This window comes from Chelmon rostratus, chromosome 16, assembly GCF_017976325.1.
Source record: "Chelmon rostratus isolate fCheRos1 chromosome 16, fCheRos1.pri, whole genome shotgun sequence".
Lineage (NCBI taxonomy): Eukaryota > Metazoa > Chordata > Actinopteri > Chaetodontiformes > Chaetodontidae > Chelmon > Chelmon rostratus.
In genome coordinates this window covers 227501-235672 of record NC_055673.1, presented here as the reverse complement: position 1 = coordinate 235672, position 8172 = coordinate 227501, and the positions used below count along the sequence as shown (strand labels likewise).

The 8172-nt window shown below is 46.8% G+C and overlaps 2 protein-coding genes across 16 annotated transcripts in view; both read left to right on the top strand.

The window, feature by feature from the left end:
* The first annotated feature begins 256 nt into the window (after positions 1 to 256).
* LOC121619126 (zinc finger protein 135-like) lies at positions 257 to 6367 on the top strand. 2 transcript variants are annotated; one of them, XM_041954743.1, is made up of 3 exons: positions 257 to 402; positions 1591 to 1740; positions 3585 to 6367. In XM_041954743.1, the coding sequence occupies exons 1-3, from the start codon at positions 339 to 341 to the stop codon at positions 5714 to 5716; spliced, it is 2346 nt and encodes a 781-aa protein (XP_041810677.1). In that variant the 5' UTR covers positions 257 to 338; the 3' UTR covers positions 5717 to 6367. The 2 variants fall into 2 exon arrangements, with proteins under 2 accessions (XP_041810677.1, XP_041810679.1); XM_041954745.1 differs by lacking the exon at positions 1591 to 1740.
* Positions 6368 to 7982: 1615 nt separating this feature from the next.
* The window catches only part of rims2b (regulating synaptic membrane exocytosis 2b), a 52096-nt gene continuing 51906 nt past the window's right edge, over positions 7983 to 8172 (top strand). For all 14 annotated transcript variants that reach the window (XM_041955296.1, XM_041955293.1, XM_041955292.1 and 11 more), the window contains exon 1: positions 7983 to 8112. The gene's annotated coding sequence lies outside the window, so the exon portion shown is untranslated. The remainder of the gene's footprint in view (positions 8113 to 8172) is intronic.

Here is an 8172-nt window from a genome sequence, read left to right as displayed (position 1 = left end):
CAGAACAGGAAGCAGAAATCTACATGTAGCCGCAGATATCTGTGATGAAATAAATCAAAGATTGAAGTGTTTGAGGTTACAATCAGGGGATAAAAGCAAACATTCGGTTAATAAACAACTTTTTACGTTCAAAACCACGCATCATGTGACGCAGGACGTACGGCACCGCCCCCGGTTCTACGGAGCCCCAGGTCATTTATTTTGAAAGCTGCCCCCGGAAGCGATAATTGATATGTGGGCAGGTTTGACACGGGGGGGTGTTAGCCGAGGAAACCATTAGCTGACGCTAACTAACAACAGAAGAACCGTCACCGCTGACTCGTGCGAGCGGGACAGACATGGACCCACACCACCAAAGACTGGACGCGGTTTTAAAACCGGAAGCGAAGCAGAGAAGAGCAGGTTTGTTTTCTGTCGGCTCACTGCTCTGCTAATGTTGCTAAGCTAACGTTAGCTGCTTCCAGTCAGATGGTTCAGTTTGTCTGCGGGACATTTTCAGCTTTCACTTCACCTTGGAAGGTAAATAATAATAATAATAAAACGGTCCCGAAGCTAACGTTAGCTTAGCAGACGGTGTTTGGGCTGGATGACACGATATCACGAAGCCAGTTCACCTTTAACTTCAGCGTGTCACCATGGTAACGTGACGTGTTGCAGTCAAACCAGAAATCAAATGAATAAATAACACTAAACCTTATTTATAGAGTCAGAGCAAAGAACAGTGAGTATTTCTAATATTTCTAAAGTTTTCACTGGTTCCTCCCACATGTGACGACACCCTGCCCGTTTGAATCATCATTGATAGAAATGATTGATGATGATTGTTTGCTTTTGGAGTTTTGGTCACTTTGGGCTCTTTTCATGGACCAAACAATCCATCATTAAAAAACAAAACAAAACACCTCGAAATAAATCAATCAATAATTAAACCATTAAATAAAAAGGACAAACCAACAGCTGCAGACTGAAGCATCAGTTTCTTACACCTTCTTTTCATCCAATCAGAAACTCCCTGCTGATTTCATCCGTGCACAACCAACAGAAAAAGTAAAGTTCAGTGATGACCAAACCTCCCCGACTCCTGTGAAGATGATGAAGCTTCAGAAGAATGACGTCATGTCCATCTCTTCGAGCTTCTGCACATAAAGTCTGCAGCACACAGTGACCTGAACCCCCAGACCAAATCCACTTCACAGTGTGAGAGAGGGGGTGAACGGGTCGTTAGTTCATTTTCATTTTCATCGTGACACCAAATTTCTTATCTTATACACAAGTTGGCTCTGTAATAGATGTGTCTTATGGCACGTTACCAGCTGACCTGCACTCAAGGTTCAGAGTCCGGTGTTATTTCAGGACAGCTCAGTTATCAGCTCCTGTATGCAAACACACAGGTTTGTCCAAGGAAACAGAAACACCAGAGCAGGATGTGAGGTCAGAGGTGTGAGTGTGCAGCATCAGTGCAGGAAGAGAGAAACAACAGGATGCTTCTGTGAGAGTTGCTGAGGTTCTGGGAGACCTGCACAGTGTCCAGGAGGAGTCTTTTCAGGACCAGGACATAGACTCATTCTCAGTCTCTACTGTCCTCTGCAGACGTCCAGCAGCTGTTGATGAGTAAAGACAAGGTTCCCCCTGAAGGAACCCCCCACATTAAAGAGGAACAGGACGGGCTGGAGGAGGCTGATATCACCAAGTTCACATTCAGTCCTGTCCCTGTGAAGAGTGAAGGGGGTGAAGGTGAAGGTAGGAACAACATGGACACATGTTCTGAGGGGAAACGTGGGGAACATCAATCACCTAAAAGTTCAAGACAACTTGGTTTGTTGTAAAATGCTCATTAAAGGACGGCCGGGTGGTCATGAGTTTATTACGAAGTTAAAGTTCAGGGAACTCAGGGTTTGCTTTGTTTGGTCTGTCAACCATCTGCACGTTGTTAAGAGAACCTAAAGGAGATTCAGGGGGTCTTCAGGTGGTTCTTGTTTTCTTTGGGAGGTTCTCTTTGGTCCATAGGTGGTGCTTGTGGACAATGAGAGGGTTTCACTGGTCCTTGAGGTGAATATAGTGGTTCTTTAGGTGGTACTTGTGTGGAGTTTTTCTTTTATTGATAGTTTTAGTGTTTCCTCCGGCCTGCGTTTCTCAGACTGACCCACAGTGGCTCAGGGACTGCTTATTATTGTGTCAGTGGTAGAGTAGCATCATATCTGAATTCATTTTCCTGATTGGTAGAAGAGGGTCCGGTGCTGGTCTGTTCTGTATGCAGGGCTGCCCCCCTTCTCATGAACCTGGACCTGAAACCGTGCTCATGCTCTCTGACTGAGGGGGGCTTCTGTGATTCCTTCACTGTGGGGGCGAGGAGCATTACACTCAACTGATGTGATTATTATCGTCCCTGCCCTGCAGTGGCAGCCGCTTGTTAGCATCTGAAACAAGGAAAAACAGTCAATCAGTTTTGAATGTGCTGCATTAGTGATGTTCATGTTATCGTTGGAGGCGGTGAAACTGCTGCACGCTCACAGTGTTAGAAACGATGGCAAAGCAAACGAAGCTAACTGGGAGATCCTTATAAAACCTGAAAAAAGTCAGTGTTTTTTGTATGTAGAAGTTGGTTTCCCACCCCCGGTGTGAGATTTCTGCCATTTTGTCAAACTCTTGTCGGCTCGTCCACCAAACAGCATGTAATTAATAAATAAAGTTAAGTCTCAGGTGTTTGAGTGGGTTAAGGTTAGGGTTAGGTTAGGTTAAGTGAGTTTATTATGGGCTAATTAAACTGACACTCTGAAGATTATCTGATCGGGATATTCATTTAATCCTGGTTTCATTGATCCTGGTGTGAGTGTCTTTTCTGAGCAGCCATCAGGGCAAAGACTGTTGTGGTTTGATGGACAGACGCAGATATTTTCCGTATTTCTTCATGTTTTTTTATAACCTCAGTTTCAGAACAATAATGAGCTCATTCTTTATTAGCACCAAACAATAAGTTGATTGATTAATTAATCACTCAGCTTCACTTTAAGGTGACTCAAAATGACATTTTCATACTTTCAGTCTGATGCCTGGTTGCCTGGCACCGGTTTTAAAAACCGGTCTTGAGCCCTGCTGTCCCCCCGTTCAGGTTCGTTATGAGCTGGTGAGGAAATGAACCCTCCCCTCAGTGAGTCTGATTAATACGTTTCATAAACACCTGTTGCTGTGCTTTTTATCACTAGTTTATAAATGATGGCACTCCGTGGTCTATGTTTTGAAGTTCAGGTCCTGGGGGGTTCTTCTTGTGGGGGTTTCAGGGTAGTTGTAGTAGTGGTTCCACTTGGCTTGTAGCTTTTAGTGGGTCGTCATGTGGCGTTTGTGGCCATTAAAAGTGTTGAAGGAGGATCTTTTGGAAGTTATGTTGGTCATTGAGGGGACGCTCGGGGTCATGAAGGAGGTTTTTGTGGACCTTTAGCAGAATTTGAATAAGTTCCCTCCACCTGCTTTAGAAAAGAGGAAATGTCACATCTGAAACCGGGGACGCTGTGGTGGTTTTTAGTGGTCATGAGGAACTTCCAGTGGGTCTGAAGTTGGACTCATCTCTTTGTGTTTGTTTCCTGCAGACGTCCAGCAGCTGTTGGGACGTAAAGACGAGGATCCTCCTGAGCAGCAGGCGTGTAGTCCCAGTCTGGACCAGGAGGTGTCACCAGAGCTGCACATTAAAGAGGAACAGGAGGAGCTGTGGACCAGTCACTCAGAGTCAGTCTCGAACTCAAACAGGGGACATTTACGACCTGATGCAAACAACAAGACTTCAGACTCTCCAGAACTGAAAACTGAAGACAGCGATGATGATTGGACGGAGACCACAGAACCTCAGTCTTTTTTAAAGTCGTTGAAAATTATCGAAGTCCCTGTCGGTGATAAGAGACGCAAAACTGCCAAGAAAACCTACAGCTGCTCCGAGTGCGGCAAGATATTTGGCCGCAGCCCACATCTAAAGATACACCTGAGAACTCACACAGGTGAGAAACCGTTCAGCTGCTCCTTCTGCGGCAAAAGTTTTACACAAAAGGTAAATCTGACGTACCACATGTCCGTCCACACGGGAGAGAAACGGTTCAGCTGCCGCTTCTGCGACGAGAGGTTCACGTGGTACACGCAGCTGAAGAGTCATCAGTGTGTTTGTGAGCCATCGCTGCTTCATCAGAGCGAGAGGGAGGAGGGTCCAGAACCGGAGTCTGCCGAGAAGTCTTTCAGCTGCTCCGAGTGCGGAAAGATCTTCAGCCGGAAGGACAACCTGAACATCCACATGAGAATCCACACGGGAGAGAGGCCGTTCAGCTGCTCCGTTTGTGCCAAAAGCTTCAAACACGGGGGACATCTGACGCAGCACATGTCCGTCCACACCAAGGAGAACAGGTTCAGCTGCGCTGGGTGTGACCGGAGATTCACCTGGCTGTATCAGCTCAAAAGACACAAGTGTGGCAACGAGTCCTCGCAGCTTCACGAACTCTGGACGAGTCGGGAGGGAGAGCAGCTTCGAGGGCCGGAGGGGGCCGATATCACTCCTGTCCCTGTGAAGAGTGAAGAAGAGGATGAAGAGAAACCTCAGTCCTCACAGCTTCATCAGAGACAAACTGAACAGATGGAGACTGAAGCTGATGGACTGGACCGTGGAGGACCAGAACCAGATAGACCTGATGCTGATGATAAGACTGAGGAGTTTAAGGTTGATATCAGTGATGATGGTTGGATGGAGGCCAGTGAACCTCAGTCAGGTTTAAAGTCTGTGAAGGCTGACACAAGGTGTAACACCGGCAAGAAATCGTTCAGCTGCTCTGAATGTGGGAAAATATTTGGCCGGAAGGAACATCTGCAGACACATGTGAGGATTCACACCGGAGAGAGACCCTTCAGCTGCTCCGCCTGCGGGAAAACATTCGGCTGCAAGAGGTCGCTGCTGGGCCACATGACGAGCCACACCGGGGAGAAGCCCTTCCGCTGCTCTCAGTGTGGGAAGAGATTCGGCCGAATGGTGAATCTGAAGACCCACGAGAGGCTTCACACCGGCGAGCGACCGTTCACCTGCCCGTTCTGCAGTAAAGGCTTCACACAGAAGGTTCACATGACTCAACACATGGCCGTCCACACGGGGGAGAAGCAGTTCAGCTGCAGCATTTGCGATAAAAAATTCACCTGGCTTTCGGGGTTCAGGCGACATAAATGCGGCAGCGAGCAGTCGGAGCTCGACGAGAGCCAGGCCGAGGAGAACCCGGAGGCGGAACCGGGTGAGAAACCGTTCTGCTGCCGTCTGTGTGGGAACAGATTCAACCACAAGCACAATCTGAAGGCTCACATGAGGATTCACACGGGAGAGAAACCGTTCGGCTGCTCCGTCTGCGGGAAAGGCTTCACCGCGAGCGGAGCTCTGAAGAAACACCTGAGAACTCACTCAGGTGAGAAACCGTTCGGCTGCTCCGTGTGTGGCGTCAGATTCACACAGGGAGGAAACCTGAAGCGACACATGGCGCAGCACGCGGGGGAGACCCGCGAGAAACCGTTCGTCTGCTCGGTCTGCGGTAAAAGCTTCACACAGGTGTCAAACATGAAGCGACACATGACGCAGCACGTCGCCGCTGAGCCAGCTCCGTCACGGGAGGCAGGAAGGGAAGCCGCGATTGGTTCAAACCTGACGGAGGATCAGCGGGAAGACGCCACGAGTCAGCTGATCACTGACAGGACTCACGACTGACAGCAGAGCAGAAAAATATAAAACACATGTTGTTACGTCTGTGTTCGTGTTAGACGGCAGGTGAACTCTTCAGTGTAAAGACTTCACGTCATGACAGGAAACCATCAGCCTCACCTGTGAGACAACTGTCACACCTCTGCACCACTGACCAATCACCACAGGCCGCTGCAGGCAGTGGGCGTGGTCATCAGCTGCGTGTGTCTGTCGGCGTAAACGGAGCCTTTTTCTGCAAAACAGTCGCTTGTGTGTGTGTGTGTCTGTGTGTGTGTGTGTGTGTGTGTGTGTGTGTGTGTGTGTGTGTGTCTGTCTGTCTGTCTGTGCGTTCATGCATGTGTGTGTGTGTGTGTGTGTGTGTGTGTGTGTGTCCTCTACAGGAAGTTAATGCCTTGTAACCTCAGATTTCAGAATAAAGGTCTTGTGTCTGCTGTGTTTGGTCAGTCGTGGCACAGAGGAAGAAGATGAAGAGGTTTTAATGACGTTTGTTTTTTTAATGGCTGCAGCTCAGCATTAATCAAACGATTGATCTTTCTAATGATGATTTCCTTGATTCATTGATTATCTGTTTGGTCTGTAAGATGTCAGATAATATTCATCAACAGCCATCAGAGACGACGCTGACGTCTGCAGACGTTTAGTTTCTCACAGAAGAAAAGCAGAAAAGTGTTTTATGTTTTATTTGAAATCAATATTTTATCCATTTGTGTTTAAAAAATCAAGAATCAATAATTAAAACAGCTGCTGATTATTCTTCTGTCGGTCGACTGACTGCAGGTCTAATTTCCTGTTTCTGTGTGACGACCTTTGAAGTGTCTCCAGCTGCAGCAGCAGGTTCACACGATGGATCAGAGTGAAGCAGACTGATTCCAGACAAGCTGTCGGCACACGCCGCCTACCTGAGCGCCTGCGTTCACTGTGGCGCTCGTGTTCACAGGTCAGAGCGGCGGCGGTCATCCACAGCTTCCTGAGTCATTTCCTGAAGCTGTCCGTTCATTCGTCAGTTCGCTGAGCCGTTGGTCACTGATTGGCTGATTCGGGTCATCTCACGGGAGGAATGAGGTGTGTTCAAGACGGCAAATACACACCTGGTTCAGGCTGCAGCCAATCAACAGCGGCGCTGTTAGACTGCTGATATATGACATCATAAAGAGTACAGTTTAACATGTAGCATTACTGCACGCACACACAGACACACACAGACGCAAAGAGACACAATGAACAAGCAGAAACAGCACGGTTACACAAAAAAAGAATCAAAAACACTTCAGACTAAAAAGCTGTAAAATCTTTACTAATCCATGAAAGCAGAGCACCTAAAACCAGGTAGTACATGAGGGATATCTGAGGTTCAGAAGGTCCTGGGTCGAGTCCCATAGGTCTAGGATCATGTCCTGTACTTCCTGGGTCGTGTCCTGTAGTTTTAAGCTTCACTTGCATCTATAAATAATGTGAGATGGCTGTTTCTTCATGACGGGCTGCAGTGTAATGAGATAAGATAAGATAAGATAAGATAAGATAGACTTTATTAATCCCCAGCCGGGGAAATTCAGGTATTACGGCAGCAGGTAATGGCAGATAGATAAAATAGTAACAGAAATGGAGAAATACAAAATAAAAGCAGAACCATATATATGTACATTTTATACAAAGGACTATATAAAAAAATATGGAAAAATATATAATATACAAGTTGAAGAACTACAAGAAAAACTACCATAAATCATATACTGCCAAGAATTCTGTAGAATTTCACAGACTTCACACAAATTACACTTGGTGGATAAAGTGAATACAGCATTTATGCTGTTGCACAGAAATAAATATGTACATGTCACTAGAATATTATAATGTACTGATCTGTAGAGTACTCAATGAGAGTGGAAAAAAGTAATACTGGAAGGTAATCCCTCCCCACCGTCAATGTTGGTCCTCTGAAAGTGTTTGTTTGAGCCACTGACAGCTCAGACTGTTGTAGAAGTGTGTGATCCTACAGAGTCAGAGTCTCACACCAGAAACAGCTGTTCTGTCTCCAAAGCCCCCAGACTCCATTCACAGAAACATTTAATGTGGTCAAACACACTTCATTCAAACCGCCAGGAAACGAATAAAACTCATCAAAGCTTCTCAGTTCATCTTCCTCTGCTCCAACGATCATCGCCGACTCTGGTTTGGTTAAATAAACTCAAATTCAGCGAATCAAGAGAGGAGAGAGAGAGAGCGGGATGAACTGAAAACAGAGTGTGGAGACGGTGTCAGTGGACACAGGAGATTTAAACATGGCCGACCTCAGCCATGGACTCCGCAAACAGGGTTCCAGGACTGGATCTGGACCCGGACCCGGATGAAACCATGTGTCTGATTATGTGACCTCACGCTTGACTCTGGATGCAGTGAAAACAGTAAGGATGTGACATGTTTTACCACCATCACTCTATATTTCTGTGGATCACCTGTACATC

Bases quoted from the DNA above. Each gene is read 5' to 3' on its own strand.
- LOC121619126 (XM_041954743.1), top strand. From the start codon at position 339: ATGGACCCACACCACCAAAGACTGGACGCGGTTTTAAAACCGGAAGCG. The intron at 403-1,590 runs GTTTGTTTTCTG...TGTCCTCTGCAG, and splicing joins AGCGAAGCAGAGAAGAGCAG to ACGTCCAGCAGCTGTTGATG. The intron at 1,741-3,584 runs GTAGGAACAACA...TGTTTCCTGCAG, and splicing joins TGAAGGGGGTGAAGGTGAAG to ACGTCCAGCAGCTGTTGGGA.